We start from the raw sequence: 16,627 nt of genomic DNA on the forward strand, positions 1-16,627 counted from the left end.
TGGAACTGAGGCTACCTGGAGAACCAGCTAGACTGAGGGAAGTTATCTTGCCTGCACATCAAGCCCTGACATTTAGATTGACCTAGATGACAGGAGCCCAACCCTCTTTCTTGGAAGGAGAGAAGACACCCTCCCTTACCTTTCCAAGAGCTGGAATTATGAACAAATCACACCTGCCAGCGTTCCTGTGCTTCTCCATGTGTCCGGCCCTGTGATAAGCACTTTACATGTGCATCTCACTTTATGTCCAGAACAGCCCTAGGAGGTGGGGTTCTGTGATCATCACAGCCTATTCATTCATTCATTCATTCATTCGCTCAGTTAACAAATATGTATTAAGTACCTCTGCGTGCCGGTTCCTTGGCAGCCCACCTAAGGTTGGTCATAGCTCCTAAGTGGCAGAGCAGGATCTGGACCCAGGAAATGTAACACCAGAGGGTACACTGGGGGCTCTGCTGTTGACTCCCTGAGTCATCACTGGCACCTGCGGCATCCATCCCCCACGGCAGTGTTCACTTAGATGTAGAGCAGCAGGGCTGGTGGGGGTCACGGGCTGGACCAGGGAGTCTCACTCTCTTCCCTGGTGGTTGGAGAAGGAGACCCTGCAGGGCACGGGTGGTGATGGGAGGTGCCCGCGGCAGCCTGTGAGTTAGGGCTTGCCTGGGGAGGGGTTTGATGAGGTCTAGGGCGTGACCACAGCTTTCCCTATGCCTGAATTAATCAGTAGTTGGGAAATCTGGAGAGCACCTCTCTTCCCAAGAAGGAAGTTTTGGCAGCCCTCTCCGCTGGTGGAGCAGTGGTCTATGGAACAGGGAAGCGTGGCCAGGAGCCCTGGCCTGGACTTCAGGTAAACCACAGCTGACCCTGTGCCAGCTGTGGTCTGAGGTTTTCCTCCCCAGGAGCCAGTGGTACAGGAACAGCCCCACCCCGACTTCTGAGATGGTGCATTACCATGTGAGCAAAGCGGTGCTCTGGGGCGGTCATGGCCCGGGAGCCTGGGCAGCACGCCTTTCTCTGGGGTCCTGATCTGCTGCTCGTGGAGGGGCGGTTCTCCCTTGTAAAAGTCATGGAACCTGCGTTCCTACAGTTTTTTCATGGGGCATTTCTCAGAGGAGGAGGTGGTTATGATGGAGACTCAAGCCAGACTGCCTGGGTCGGAATCTCAGCTCCATCCCTGCTGGACAGTGCAACTCTGTGCTTCAGTTTTCATCTGCAAAATGGGTAGGATAATAGTGCCTTTTTGTGTTAGAACCGTTATAAATATTAGCTATTATACATTTCCATTTCAGACAGAAGTTGTCAACACCATGTGTGGCTACAAAACTATCGACAAGGAGGTAATGTCTTTGAAACGCCTTTCCCTGGAAATGTTGCTCTTCCTGTTCCACCCTGGGGTGATTGGAGGGGTTTATTGAGGTCGGGGTCCTGGCCACTGAGATTTTCCAACATTCCTGGCTGTGACCCAGAGCCAGGGCTGCCCAGACACAGAAGGGCTCAAGGAACCAAGAATTCCCCCAGGCTGGGAGATGCCGCCTGTCGGGGTTTACCAAGCACCTACTGTGGGCTGGGCCACATGAAGCCACCACGGCCCTTCCTGGTACCCGCAGTGTGCTGTGCGCTCAGCCATGCTCAGTACCAGCTTGCCTCTGCCCCTGGGGCCACCTGGGACCCAGGAGTCCTAGAGGATGGTATCCTCCTCTGGGGGCTGCCCCTGGGTCAGCTTCCTGGGCAACACTCCTGGTCTAGGAGAGAAGCAGGGGTGGTGCTGAGAAGGGACCTAAAAGGAATGGTGACCTGACATGCAGAGCAGTGGCTTTCAAAGTGGGGTCCCCAGTCCAGCAGCAACAGCATCCCCTGGGAATGTGAGAAATGCACATTCTTGGGATGGGGCTAGTGGCTGATTCTGACACATGTTTGAGAGCCATAGAACAGCAGTGGTTCTCAACCCGTCAGAACCAATGGCCATTTTAATAACAAACAGTGGTAATGTCCTATGTATTATCCCCAAGTGAAATTCACAGATAACCTGCCTACATGCCCGATTCCAAAACAATTAACATAATGATCTGAGATAAAGTAGAAATGAAATACAGCAATTTACAGCTCTTTAACATAGTTCATCATGTAAGTGCTTAGGCAGTGAGGGGTGCAGGAGAAGATACAATGTAGTCAGGTGTCTGCACTGATGTGAGGCATCCCTGAGGCTGCAGTAGCTACAGGGCAGCTGATAGTAGGCATTGTGTTGGCGACTCACATACCATGGGCATCATTTTTGCCATTGGCATGGGCATGGTTTTTAAAAATGGTGAACAATTCTTGATAAAGTTCTGAATTAAATAATGTATAATCATTCCTTAATTTACCTAGTAGTAGTTCTGGAAAATTCATGGTATATTAAAACCAATGCAGAAATGCTTTTTTCCCCCCCCGCCAAGAGACAGACAGGGTCTCACTGTTGCCTAGGCTGGCCTCAAACTCCTAGGCTCAGGCAGTCCTCCCAACTGAGCGTCCATAGTAGCTGGGACTGCAGGCACATGCCACCATGCCCAGCTCTGCTTTGTTTTTTATATGTACCTAGAGTGGGGCTGTTGGCTTGGATAATTATAGACAGGCTTTCCATGTATGGAAAACATCCGTGAGGCTTTTCATGCAGGGATATCTGAGAAACACGCAGGCAGGGCAGTTGTTTGTGGAGTAGGATTACCCTGAGCTCTGCAGTCCCTCAGCCCCCAACCTCGATTGCTGGGGCAACCAAAAGTGCCACCACGGTGTCCCCAGTCCTCTCTAGAGAACAGTACTGTCCATTAAGAACCAGAATCTAGGGCCACCTTCTCATGCTGCATATGGGAAACTGAGGATCACAACGGTTGAGGGACTAGCCTGGACCTTGTGTAAATGGCAGAGTCGGGGCTGTGGCTCTTGCCAGCCCAGGTGCTCTTCTGCGCTGACCCAGCTCCTTCCCATGCAGCGCTTCAGCGTGCAGGATGTCATCTACGTGCGGGGCTGCACCAACGCCGTGATCATCTGGTTCATGGACAACTACACCATCATGGCGGGCATCCTTCTGGGCATCCTGCTCCCCCAGGTGGGCCGGCCGTGGGTTCAGAGAAAGTGTGGCCTGGTGATTGCAGAAGGGCAGAGAAGGTGCAGAGCGGGAGAGCGAAGGGGCTTTTTCCGTAGAAGTCCAGGACTTGCCCAGGGAGGGCTGCACGGCTGGAAGGAGGGGCGAATGGCAATAGCAGTGGTGGCAAAGCTCTTCCAAGTGCTGTGCAGGCACTGCTGCTTCACTTCTTTTTGTGAGGGAGGCACTATTACGATGCCCATTTCACAGAGGAGGAAACTGAGGAGCCGCAGGCTTCAGTGACTTGCCAAGATCCCCTAGATAGTGTGTAACAGAGCTGGGGTGGAGGCAGAAATCCCAGAAGGGAGGGGCCCTTGCTGATCGGGCACAGCGAGGAACTCTGGGATTTCCTGGGAGAGGGAAAGGGGGCCCAGCTTCTTGGGCAGTGTGGGTGCTGGGAGAAGTCTCTGCTGTGGGTGTTGCCCAGGTCACACAGGGCCATGAGGGCTTGGGACTGGCTGCTTGGATTTCTGGGAGCCGGGAGCTGCAGGGAGGGCTGCCCTGATGCCCAGCAGGCCCTCACCAGCCCTGCCCCTTCTTCTCAGTTCCTGGGGGTGCTGCTGACGCTGCTGTACATCACCCGGGTGGAGGACATCATCATGGAGCACTCTGTCACTGATGGGCTCCTGGGACCCGGTGCCAAGGCCAGCGTGGAGGCGGCGGGCACGGGATGCTGTTTGTGCTACCCCAATTAGGGCCCAGCCTGCGATGGCAGCTACAGCAAGGACCGTCTGGGATAGCACCTCTCAGTCAACATCATGGGGCTGGACAGGGCTGCGGCCCCTCTGCCCATACTCAGTACTGACCAAAGCCAGGGCTGTGTGTGCCTGTGTGTGGGTCCCACGGCTGCTGCCTCCCCAGGGGGCGGAGCCTGGGCCTCCCCTAAGAGGCTTCCCCCAGGCAGCTCCAGAATCTGTGCCCGCCTGGGGCCTGGGGAACAAGGCCCTCCTTTCTCCAGGCCTGGGCCACCGGGGAGGGAGAGCCTGGGGCTCCACTCAGGGCCCATTTCATCTCTGGCAGTGCCTTGGCCGGTGGTATTCAAGGCAGTTTTGTAGCACTTGTAATCGGGGAGAGGGAGTGTGCCCCTCTGGCAGGAGGGAAGGGCATCTGGGGAAGGGCAGAAGGGAAGGAGGGAAGGGCTGTCCCCACAGCCACGCCCATGACCAGGTTGGCCTCTTCTCAGTCTCCCAGGTGCCTTGAGCCCTCTTTTGCGAGGGCGGCTGCTTCCTTGAGCCTAGTTTTTTATGTGATTTTTGTAACATTCATTTTTTTGTACAGATAACAGGAGTTTCTGACTAATCAAAGCTGGTATTTCCCCGCATGTCTTATTCTTGCCCTCCCCCCAACCACTTTGTTAATCAAACAATAAAAATATGATTTATTTTTATTTATTTATTTATTTGCCTTTCCTGTGTGCTGTTTTGTTGGGGCAGGGGTAAGGAAGGCTGCAATCTGGATTTGGAAACCTCTTGTGGATGCAAGGATGAAGAGGGAGCATGGGATGAAGATTTGGTATAGCTTGGGACATAGGCGGAGGTGGTGGTGGGGGGAAGCCACAGGGCCAGAGGTGACCACGCCTGTTTTACCTAGAACCGAGGGAAAGAGCCTGGGCCAGGTATAGCATGAGACTCCACCTCCAGGAAATGGGGTGAACGGGGTACCAGGGAAGCGGAGTTGCCCACAGGTCCACTTACAGCTCTCCCTGCAGCCCTCAGTGTGCCCAGTGGCTGCCGCGCAACGCATGCAGAGCGTGGTGTCCGTCGACCCCTGCTGGAGATGCCGGGACTTGCGTGAATCAGTCCACCCAAACCTTCCGGCCCCAAGACATGGGATCTAGATTTTTTGTGAGGCTCTTAGTAGCCAGGGCAATAGAAATAAAGTAGCAAGAGGCCAGGCGCGGTGGCTCACATCTGTAACCCCAGCACTTTGGGAGGCCGAGGTAGGCCAATCACGACGTCAGGTGTTCGAGACCAGCCTGACCAACATAGTGAAACCCATCTCTGCTAAAAATACAAAAATTAGCTGGGCATGGTGGTGCACGCCTGTAGTCCCAGGTACTCAGGAGGCTGAGGCAGAAGAATCGCTTGAACCCGGGAGGTGGAGGTTGTGGTGAGCCGAGATCCCGCCACCGCACTCCAGCCTGGGCAACAGAGCAAGACTGTCTCAAAAAAAAAAAAAAAAAAAAAAAAAAAAAAAAAAAGACAAAGAAATAAAGCAGCAAGAGCCCCAAACGTCCAAACGTGAAGAACTCTAACAGTGGGAACCGTCTATACACCCAGAAGTCAAGTGGTCAGATGCTTGGTCTGCCATGTGTACCAACCCCATGTGTAAGAAGGGGCAGGAGGAGGGTTTTTAAAAGTATGCAATAACACAGCAATAACAAACACACCATAGAGCATACTTTGCCAGGAACAATATTAACTCTAATCCTCATGACTAGGGTAATTCTTATCTCCATTTTTTTAGTGGGAAAATTGGGCACAGGGCAGTTAAGTAACTTGCCCAGGCAGGCAGCTGGTAAGTGACAAAGCCATGACTTGAGCCCAGGTAGCATCTCTTGAGCCATTCAGCCCCTCTGCTGTACTGCCTCTGTTGCCTCCTCTGCACACACGGTACTAGGCGTGCAAAACCAGTGGAGGCTGCAGCTGCCTCTGAAGCTCTGTCCCGGGGATATTCACTGTAGCCACTGCTGCAGCCTCTGTCTTGTCCCAGTTTGACCTAATGAACACAAGGACAGGTCAAGCTCTGTGTCTGGCTGGAGGACTTGTAGTCCTGGAGACTCTGGCTGTTCTGAGAACCCCTTTTGTGCCCAGAGGGGAGACGGCAGCTGCCTTTAGGGGCAGCAGGATGGCAGGGGCACCGTGGGAGATGGGCTGCTCCGAATCGCTTATCCAAGGTCACCTTACCTGGAACCAGGAACCTGGACTCCCTGTCTTCCCTCTTTCCAGCACCACTCACAGACACCCCTCTACCTCACACTGCTTCTGTGGCCAGCTGCTTCGGTGGACCAGCACTGGTGCCACAGATGGCTAAGTTCCAGCAGACACTCATCTCCTCTTTTCCAAACCTTGGTCACTCACCTCTCAAGAAATGGAAGCATAAATATCTTCTTTTTTGAGAAGTGTGTGTTAATATCCTTTGCCCACTTTTTGATGGGGTCGTTTGATTTTTTTTTTTTTTTTTTTTTGGTAAATTTAAATTCCTTTAAATTCTGGATATTAGCTTTTTGTAAGATGGATAGATTGCAAAAATTTTCTCCCACTCTGTAGGTTGTCTGTTCACTCTGATGATAGTTTCTTTTGCTGTGCAGAAGCTCTTTAGTTTAATTAGATCCCATTTGTCCGTTTTGGCATTTGTTGCCATTGCTTTTAGTGTTTTAGTCATGAAGTCTTTGCTCATGCCTATGTCCTGAATGGTATTGCCTAGGTTTTCTTCTAGGGTTTTTATGGTTTTAGGTCTTACATTTAAATCTTTAATCCATCTTGAGTTAATTTTTGTATTAGGTGTAAGGAAGGGGTCCAGTTTCGGTTTTCTGCATATGGCTAGCCAGTTTTCACTACACCATTTATTAAATATTAAAGAGGGAATCCTTTCCCCATTGCAGGTTTGCCAAAGATCAGATATTATAGATGTGTGGTGTTATTTCTGAGGCCTCTGTTCTATTTCATTGGTCTATATATCTGTTTTGGTACCAGTACCATGCTGTTTTGGTTACTGTAGCCTTGTAGTATAGTTTGAAGTCAGGTAGCGTGATGTCTCCAGGTTTGTTTTTTTTTTGCTGAGGGTTGTCTTGGCTGTATGGGCTCTTTTTTGGTTCCACATGAAATTTAAAGTAGTTTTTTCTAATTCTGTGAAGAAAGTCAGTGGTAGCTTGATGGGGATAGCATTGAATCTATAAATTACTTTGGGCAGTATGGCCATTTTCATGATATTGATTCTTCCTATCCATGAGCATGGAATGTTTTTCAATTTCTTTGTGTCTTCCCTTATTTCCTTGAGCAGTGGTTTGTAGTTCTCCTTGAAGAGGTCTTTGACATCCCTTGTAAGTTGTATTCCTAGGTATTTTATTCTCTTTGTAGCAATTGTGAATGGGAGTTCACTCATGATTTGGCTCTCTGTCTGTTATTGGTGTATAAGAATGCTTGTGATTTTTGCACATTGATTTTGTATTCTGAGACTTTGCTGAAGTTGCTTATCAGCTTAAGGAGATTTTGGGCTGAGATGATGGAATTTTCTAAATATACAATCATGTCATCTGCAAACAGAGACAATTTGACTTCCTCTTTTCCTCTTTGAATACCCTTTATTTCTTTCTCTTGCCTGATTGCCCTGGCCAGAACTTCCAATACTATGTTGAATAGGAATGGTGAGAGAGGGCATCCTTGTGCTGGTTTTCAAAAGGAATACTTCCAGCTTTTGCCCATTCAGTATGATATTGGCTGTGGGTTTGTCATAAACAGGTCTTATTATTTTGAGATACATTCCATTAATACCTAGTTTATTGAGAGTTTTTAGCATGAAGGCTGTTGAATTTTATTGAAGGCCTTTTCTGCATCTATTGAGATAATCATGTGGTTTTTGTCTTTGGTTCTGTTTACGTGATGGATTATGTTTATTGATTTGCATATATTGAACCAGCCTTGCATCCCAAGGATGAAGCGAACTTGATCGTGGTGGATAAGCTTTTTGATGTGCTGCTGGATTCAGTTTGCCATTATTTTATTGAGAATTTTCACATTGATGTTCATCAGGGATATTGGCCTGAAATTTTCTTTTTTTGTTGTCTCTCTGCCAGGTTTTGGTATCAGGATGATGCTGGCCTCATAAAATGAGTTAGGGAAGAGTCCCTCTTTATCTATTGATTGGAATAGTTTCAGAAGGAATGGTACCAGCTCCTCTTTTTACCTCTGGTAGATTTGACTGTGAATCTGTTTGGTCCTGGGCTTTTTTTGGTTGGTAGGCTATTAATTACTGCCTCAATTTCAGAATTTGTTATTGGTCTATTCAGGGATTCGACTTCTTCTTGGTTTAGTCATAGGGAGGGTGTATGTGTCCAGGAATTTATCCATTTCTTCTATATTTTCTAGTTTATTTGCCCAGAGGTGTTTATAGTATTCTCTGAAGGTAGTTTGTCTTTTTGTGGGATCAGTGGTGCTATCCCCTTTATCATTTTTTTATTGTGTCTATTTGATTTTTTTCTCTTTTTTTCTTTTTTAGTCTTGCTAGTAGTCTTATCTATTTTGTTAATCTTTTCAAAACACCAGCTCTTGTATTCATTGATGTTTTGAAGGGTTTTTTGTGTCTCTATCTCCTTCAGATCTGCTCTGATCTTAGTTATTTCTTGTCTTCTGCTAGCTTTTGAATTTGTTTGCTCTTGCTTCTCTAGTTCTTTTAATTGTGACGTTAAAGTGTCGATTTTAGATCTTTCCCGCTTTCTCTTGTGGGCATTTAGTGCTATAAATTTCCCTTTAAACACTGCTTTTGCTGTGTCCCAGAGACTCTGGTACATTGTGTCTTTGTTCTCATTGGTTTCAAAGAACCTATTTATTTCTACCTTAATTTCATTATTTACCCAGTAGTCATTCAGAAGCAGGTTTTTCAGTTTCCATGTAGTTGTGCAGTTTTGAGTGAGTTTCTTAATCCTGAGTTCTAATTTGATTGCACTGTGGTCTGAGAGACTGTTTGTTATGATATGAACAGACACTTCTCAAAAGAAGACATTTATGCGGCCAACAAACATATGAGAAAAAGCTCATCATTCGTCATTAGAGAAATGCAAATCAAAACCATAATGAGATACCATCTCACGCTAGTTAGAATGGCAATCATAAAAATGTCAGGAAACAACAGATGCTGGAGAGGATGTGGAGAAATAGGAATGGTTTTACACAGTTGGTGGGAGTGTAAATTAGTTCAACCATAGTGGAAGATGGTGTGGCGATTCCTCAAGGATCTAGAACCAGAAATACCATTTGACCCAGCAATCCCATTACTGGGTATATACCCAAAGGATTATAAATCATTCTACTATAAAGACACATGCAGACGTATGTTTATTGCAGCACTATTCACAATAGCAAAGACTTGGAACCAACCCAAATGCCCATCAATGATAGACTGGATAAAATAAATGTGGCACATATATACCATGGAACACTATGCAGCCATAAAAAGGGATGAGTTCATGTTCTTTGCAGGGACATGGATGAAGCTGGAAACCATCATTCTTGGCAAACTGACACAGGAACAGAAAACCAAACACCGCTTGTTCTCACTCGTAAGTGGGAGTTGAACAGTGAGAACACATGGACACAGGGAGGGAAAGATCACACACTGGGGCCTTTCAGAGGGTGGGGGGCAAGGGGAAGGATAGCATTAGAGGAAATACCTAATGTATACGATGGGTTGATGGGCACATGTATACCTATGTAACAAACCTGCATGTTCTGCACGTGTATGCCAGAACTTAAAGTACAATAATAAAGAAAGAAAGAAAAAAAGAAATGGATGGAAGCAGAGTACCAGGAGAGGGCTTTGTCCATCCTGTGGTTGGGGACTTCCTGGCCATGACACCCTTTTGTGCTTCAAAGCCAATGGCATTATCTTGGCCTCTTGTCTCACAAGGATGGAAGAATGATCCATAAACGATTCCTTTCCCACACCATGACACACATAGAAAATAATAATATTTGTGCAGCCTACATCATTTGTGAAGTTGGGGAGATTTTGGGCTTTGCTTTTCGATTTATTATATAATTATTTTTTATAAGATGCATTAAGGAAGACTGATTTTGTATAAAAATGTCCAATACAATATTCTTGAAATATATTTTTAACAATTTATGGAGGTATACGGGATATAAAATAAACTGCATGTATTTAAACAGACAAATGTGTCAGTGAAACCATTACCACAGTTAAGATAATGAACACATCCATCACTCTAAAAAATGTCCTCTTGTCCCTTTGTAATCTGTTTATTATAACCCTTCCCGCCACCCACACCCTATGCTCAAGCAACTAGAGCTCTGCTTTCTGTCTTTATAAATTACTTGGTATTTTCTAAAATGTTATATAAGTGGACTCATACAGCATGCACTCTTTCTGTCTGGCTTCTTTCACTCAGTAATCATTTTAAGATTCATTCATTTTGTAGCATATATCAGAAGTTCATTTCTTTTTTTTTTTTTTTTTTGAGACGGAGTCTGGCTCTGTCGCCTAGGCTGGGGCGCAGTGGTGTGATCTCCACTCACTGCAAGCTCTGCCTCCCGGGTTCACGCCATTCTCCTGCCTCAGCCTCCTGTGTAGCTGGGACTAGAGGCACCCACCACTGCACCCGGCTAATTTTTGTATTTTTAGTAGAGACGGGGTTTCACCGTGTTAGCCAGGATGGTCTCGATCACCTGACCTCGTGATCTGCCCATCTCGGCCTCCCAAAGTGAGAAGTATACTGTTATATGGATATACCATGGTTTATTTATCTATTCACCTACTGATGGACATTTGTGTTTCTAGTTTTTGGTTGTTACAAATAAAGCTGCTATGAACACTTGTGCATGTGTCTTTATAAAAACACGTACTTTCATTTCTCTTGGGTAAATATCTAGAAGTAGAATGGCTGGATTATATGTAACTATATGTTTAGCTTTTTAAGAAAGTGCCAAACTATTTTCCAAAGCGGTTGCACAATTTGCACCAGCAGTGTATGAGAGTTCTGGTTTCCCTACATTCTTGCCAGCAGTTGGTATGGCCAGTTTTTCTTAGTCATACTAATGGGTGTGTGGTGATATTTTACTGTGGTTTTGATTTGCATTTCCTTAATAATCATGTTGAGTGCTTTTCTTAGACGTATTTGTCATCCACATAATTTCTTTGCTGAAATGTCTTTCGAAATATTTTCTTAAAAAATTAGATTGTTTTTGTATTATTGAATTTTGACAACACTTTGTATATTCTGGATACAGGTCCTTGATTAGTTGTATGATTGAAAAATTTCAGTCTGTGGCTTGTCTTGTTCTCTCTCTCTCTCTCTCTCCTTCATGTAGAGATTGGGTCTCACTGTGTTGCCCCAGCTGCTCTTGAACTCCTGGGTTCAGGATCTTCCCACCTAAGCCTTCTGAAGTGCTGGGATTACAGGCATGAGCCACTGTGCTCTGTGGTGTGTCTTTTCAGTCTCCTAATGGTGTTTTCCAAAAAGCAGGAGTTTTTAACTTGCTGAACTCCAATTTATCAATGTTTTCTTTCATGCATGATGCTTTTGGTGTCATAGCTAAGAAATGTTTGCCTAAACCAAGGTCACAAACGTTTTCTCCTACATTTTCTTTTAGAAGTTTTATAGTTATGTTACAATTATGTAAAGCTCTTACATTTAAGTCAAGGATTCATTTTGAGTTAATTTTCTAATATGCTACAAAGTATGCATCAAAGTTAATCTGTTTTGTACATGCATATCCAATTGTTCCAGCACCACCTGTTGAAAGCAGAGGTGAATTTCCACTGAATTGCCTTGGCACCTTTGTTGAAAAACAATTGACCATATATGTGTAGGTTTACTTCTGGATTTTTCACTACGTTTTGGTCAGTGTTGCATAGCAAATGTTGGAGCAGACATCCTTGACTTCGTCCTGATCTTAGGGGGAAAGTGTTCAGTCTTTCATCATTAAGTATAATGTTAGATGTAGGTTTTTCATGGATATTCTTTATCCAGGTTTACTAAGTTCTTTTGTATTTCTAGTTTACTGAACATTTTTGTTGGGACTAGATGTTGGGTTTTGTCGAATGCCTTTTCTGCATATTTTAAAATTTGCGAATATGGTGAATTTCATTGATTTTCACATGCTGAATTCCTAGAATAAGCCCCATTCAGTGATGATGATGTACCCTTTTAATACATTGTTGGATTTGGTTTGTTAAAATTTTGTTTAGAATTTTTGCACCTTTGTTTAGGAGGATTGTTTTCTTGTAAAATCTTTGTTTCGTTTTGGTATCAAAAGTCATGCTGGCTTCATAGCATTAGCTGGGAAATATTCCTTTCTTTTCAATTTTCTGGAAGAGTTTGTAGAGTTGGTGGTATTTCTTCTTTAAAAGTTTGATAAAATTCACTGGTGAAGCTACCTGGAAAATCTTCTTTGTAGAAAGATTTTAAACTATAAATCTAATTTCTTTAATTGATATAAGATTACTTATTTCTTCTTGAGAGCTTTGGTAGTTTTGTCCTTCAAAGAATTTGATAATTTCATCTAAGCTGTCAAACTTATTGGCATAAAGTTGTTCATAACACTCCCTTATTATTCTAGAACCTGTAGTGATTTCATCTCTCTTATTCCTGGATATTGGCAATTTGTCTTTTTGTCTCTTTTCCCTAATTAGTCTGAGTGGGGTTTATGGATTTTAAAGATTTTCTCAAAGGGCCAGCTGGACCATTCTCATGAGCATATAAATAGGCTCTTAGTATTCCCATCTTAAACAAGCACACAGACAAGCAAAGTCTCCTGATGATTTCTCCTCTCCAGCCCCTGCCCTGTCTCTCTTTCCCTTCACAGCAACTGCTTTGAAAGAGGGTCTGTCCTCTCTGTTTCTGGTTCCTCTTCTCCCATCATTCTTGGACGTCCCTAATTAGACTCTTGTCCCACTCACCCCAAATTGCTCTCATCAACATCACCAGTGACCACTGCATTGCCAGGTCCTATGTCCCTGTGGCATTACTCAGCTCCTTGGCTTGTCTGCCACATGTGGCCAGTTGATCATTCTCTCCTCCTTGAAATGCCTTCTTGTTTTTCCTCCAAGACACCAACCTAACCTAGTTTTTCTCTTACTTCTGAGGCCCCCTCTTATGAGTCTCAGTTGTTGATTTCGCTTTCCCAACCTCAGCATTTGAGGGCCTCATCTGTCTTTTCTATCCACAATCCCTGGTTGACCTCCTCCAGCCTGGAATTTGAGGTCCTATCCACCACTCTAGCCTCAGCCCTGGGTCCCTGCTCTAGTCAGCAGGTCACCAGGGCTGACTCGGTTCATTTGTAGTTCACACGATTCCATCTGTCCTCTCACAGGAAGATCTAGCTCCCAACACTTTCACATCCTCCCCCGCCTTCCCATCTCCTCTGAGGCTCATTTCAATTTTGTGTGTGGAGGGACTTCTTTTATGACAACCCATTTTGCAGGAGAGAAAGATAAAGGCCAGACTAGCTTAGTAAGTTGCAGGCCAAGAGGCCCTGCCAGCAATCCCAGAGCCTGGCTCCTTCCAAGCTCTTGCCTTGCCTACCACCTTCCTGGGGCCTGAGAAGCACCTGGAAATATTATGGGGCCACTGGCTCTGGCACAAGGTCCTGGCTTTCTATAGCTTGTGACACCTTGGAGGGAGCCTGATTTGCAGTCCTGAGAGCCCAGGCAGAAGGCACAAGTGTTCCTAGCAAGAAAATGAGCAGAGTTGACTTGGGGGCATGTGGTCGCTAGGTGGCGCAGCTGACCCACTGCTTGGCACCCAGCACTCAGCAACTCCACCCTCTCCACTCCCTAGAGCCTGGGCACCTGCTTGGGTGGCAGCAGGAGTCTGCCTTCCACCCCGTACCCCAAAAAGAGCAGACCACAAGGTGAGGGGACCTAAAATACTATAGGTCCTGATTATAGTAGGCGCTCAATAAATAATTGTTGACTAAAAGAGTGATCATTTTGTGAAGCTGGGATAGATGAGACTTTCCTACTCCCATTTCATAGGCTGGGAAACAGGCTAGATACTAACAATAGGGGTAGCAACCAAGGTTACTGTTATTGGCTCTCATTCGGTCACTATGTACCAGGCATTTGCTTAGCACATTTCATTCTTCATCCCATTTAGTCATCACAGCAAAAAGGCAGGGCCTTTATGATTTGCATTTGGCAAGTAAGGACATAGAGGCTTAGAGATCAGCTGACTTATTCAGGTCATACAGTTAGTGGAATAGATGGAAGAACCAGGATTTGAACTACTCTGCCTGCATCTGAGTAGCTGAGTAGGATCAGGGCCACCTGTTGGCCCAGTGCTGCCTCCTTCCCCCACCAATAGGATCTGAGGTGAAGTCTCCCAGCAGTGCCTCCACCTGGGCATCATGTGGCCACCAGAGGGAGGCCTCCGTCTTTAGACAGCTGCAGAGGGCCCTGGACTGAGGCTGGGGAGGGTGGCCACGACTTAGATGCCAGAATGAGAAGTGGGAGTGCTAGGGCTCTGGAGGGCAGGTTCTTCGTCTGCAAAAGCAAGAGGATGATCCCCAGTTGGTCGGGTCTCTGTGAGGAGGACATGGGATCATGCATGGAAAGTTCTTAGCTTCCGCAAGGGCTCAGCACCCACCCCTCCCCCAGCACTTGCCCTTGCACTGAACAGGCTATAGTAACAGGTCATGATAATAAACCGCAATCACAGGTATCCATTTCACTGATTTGTTTGTGTATGGTCAGTCTCCCCCACTGGGGCGTGGGATCGTGACCTGCTTTCTGCTCTGCTGTCTCCCGAGAGATGAGGCTGCGGTGCCTGAGACATAAGGGGTGCTCACTAAGCAGGTGCCAACCCAGGGAACGGAAGTGGCCTGGCACTGTGGCCCCTGCACTGTCTGGGCCCCCAGGACTCAGTGGGCTCACTGGATCCCATGTGTGAGCCCCAGAGGGCCAGGCTCAGTGTGCTGGACTCCTTATAGGCTGTGGTCAAACCTTTGTCCCTCTCTGGCCTCTACCTTTTCCTCTCCAGAAGGGGCATCTAAGGCTTTCCAGGTGTAATGGCTCAGGGAGTGGCTGTGCCAGATGTACGGGTGCCCTTTAATGCCACCTGTCACCTCGCTGGTGGCTGCACTGTCCCTTCCTCTCACTGCTCCTGTGTCTTCTCCTCCATCTGCCAAAGTCAGCATGCCAGGGCTGCCCCCAGTCCCAATATCCAGTGGAAACACCCGGAGAAATCACACAAATAGAAAATATCCACATCAAGCTTGAGAAGCTAAGCCTGCGCTTGAGGCAGTACTTGGAGCAGTTCTAGCAGAAGCCCACACCGACACCATCAGCAAGGAGCTGCCGGGGGCTCGGCCTCCTGAAGGGGGATTTTATGACTGGCCTTAGCTGCCCTCCTGAGTCTGACAAGGGCTCCATTGGGGAACCTCTGGGCAAGTCGGTGGAGGGCCCCTCAGCATCATCTGGGCCTTACTGGCAGCAAAAGTGGGTCTCAGAAACCAAGTCCCATGAGAGAAGCCACCTGGACAGAGAGTGGGCAGTGAGAGCAGGACACAGGTTCCACCACAGAGCAGCAGAGACACCCAGAGGCTCCTGGCCCATGGTGCCTGGGGGATCAGAAGGACTCATACCCGGAAGGGGAATGGGCCTGTGGAGAATGTTACCTTGGCCAGGACCCGGCTGGCACCACATACCCCAATATCCCTGCCTTGGCTCTGTGAGGAGGGCTCTGCCAGGGTTTGAGGGGCCTGCGTGGGAGCCAGGGCAACCCATGCATCCAAGGGCCTGTGGAAATAACTCTCCGTTAGAGGAGCCACCAGGAGGAAAACTGGGCCCATAGGAAAGGGGGCAGTTACAGGGAAAGGAGAACAAGAGGGCGAGGATTGCGTCTTACGATCACTGTAGCTCCTGCACCTCCCAAGACACGTAGTAGGTGCTCAATAAGTCTTTGTTGACTGGACACACAACTCGGAGTACAACCTTCCTCAACTGAACATTGTATTGGCAAAGACAGAATATGTGTACTTCAGGCTCTATGTAAGGTGCAAGAGAGTACTTCTATTAGATAAGAGCAATCCGTGGTAGGAGACAGTGATAAAAAATACAGTAACTGACTTCAATTTGCATTGAACGCAACAAATAGCAGACCTGAAAATGTAAAAATCAAATGCAAGATATCAAAGGGCCAGATGGAGAAATGTGCAAAGGATGCAAAGGAAAAGGTTATGGACAGCACATCACTGAGAACACACAAGGACAAGGGTCACGGAAGTCTCACCCGAGCGCCTGCCATACCCTCCCTCTACCAACACCCCCACCACCCTAGAATAAAGGAAACAGAGGAACAAATAGAAGTTGTTAAAGAAGTAAACTCTTGATTTTTTTTTTTCCTTTTTTTGAGACAGAATCTCGCTCTGTCACTCAGGCTGGAGTGCAGTGATATGATCTCGGCTCACTGCAATCTCCACCTTGTGGGTTCAAGCAATTATTTTGCCTCAGCCTCCTGAGTAGCTAGGACTACAGGCACGCGCCACCACGCCCAGCTAATTTTTGTATTTTTAGTAGAGATGAGGTTTCACCATATTGGCCAGGCTGGTCTCGAACTCCTGACCTTGTGATTCACCTGTCTTGGCCTCCCAAACTGCTGGGATTACAGGCGTGAGCCACCACGCCCAGCCATAAACTCTTGATTTTAAAAAGTAAAAGAACTCGTAAAACTAACAATGTGCAACTCCTATGGGGCAGTCCTTCCCAATGTCTTCAATGCTTATAGAGAAACATAATATCTATGAGTTCCCTGGGTAAAGGGAGGAGGCA

At 46.7% G+C, this 16,627-nt stretch overlaps 1 protein-coding gene across 2 annotated transcripts in view; it reads left to right on the top strand.

Moving 5' to 3' along the window:
- The window catches only part of LOC105466092 (tetraspanin 15), a 55,424-nt gene extending 50,904 nt beyond the window's left edge, over nucleotides 1-4,520 (top strand). For both annotated transcript variants that reach the window (XM_011715026.3, XM_011715027.3), the window contains 3 exons: nucleotides 1,290-1,337; nucleotides 2,969-3,085; nucleotides 3,667-4,520. In XM_011715026.3, coding sequence (XP_011713328.1) covers nucleotides 1,290-1,337; nucleotides 2,969-3,085; nucleotides 3,667-3,816 — 315 coding nt within the window. In that variant the 3' untranslated portion in view covers nucleotides 3,817-4,520. The remainder of the gene's footprint in view (nucleotides 1-1,289; nucleotides 1,338-2,968; nucleotides 3,086-3,666) is intronic.
- The last annotated feature ends 12,107 nt before the right edge of the window (nucleotides 4,521-16,627 follow it).

This window comes from Macaca nemestrina, chromosome 9 (assembly GCF_043159975.1).
Source record: "Macaca nemestrina isolate mMacNem1 chromosome 9, mMacNem.hap1, whole genome shotgun sequence".
NCBI classification, from domain to species: domain Eukaryota; kingdom Metazoa; phylum Chordata; class Mammalia; order Primates; family Cercopithecidae; genus Macaca; species Macaca nemestrina.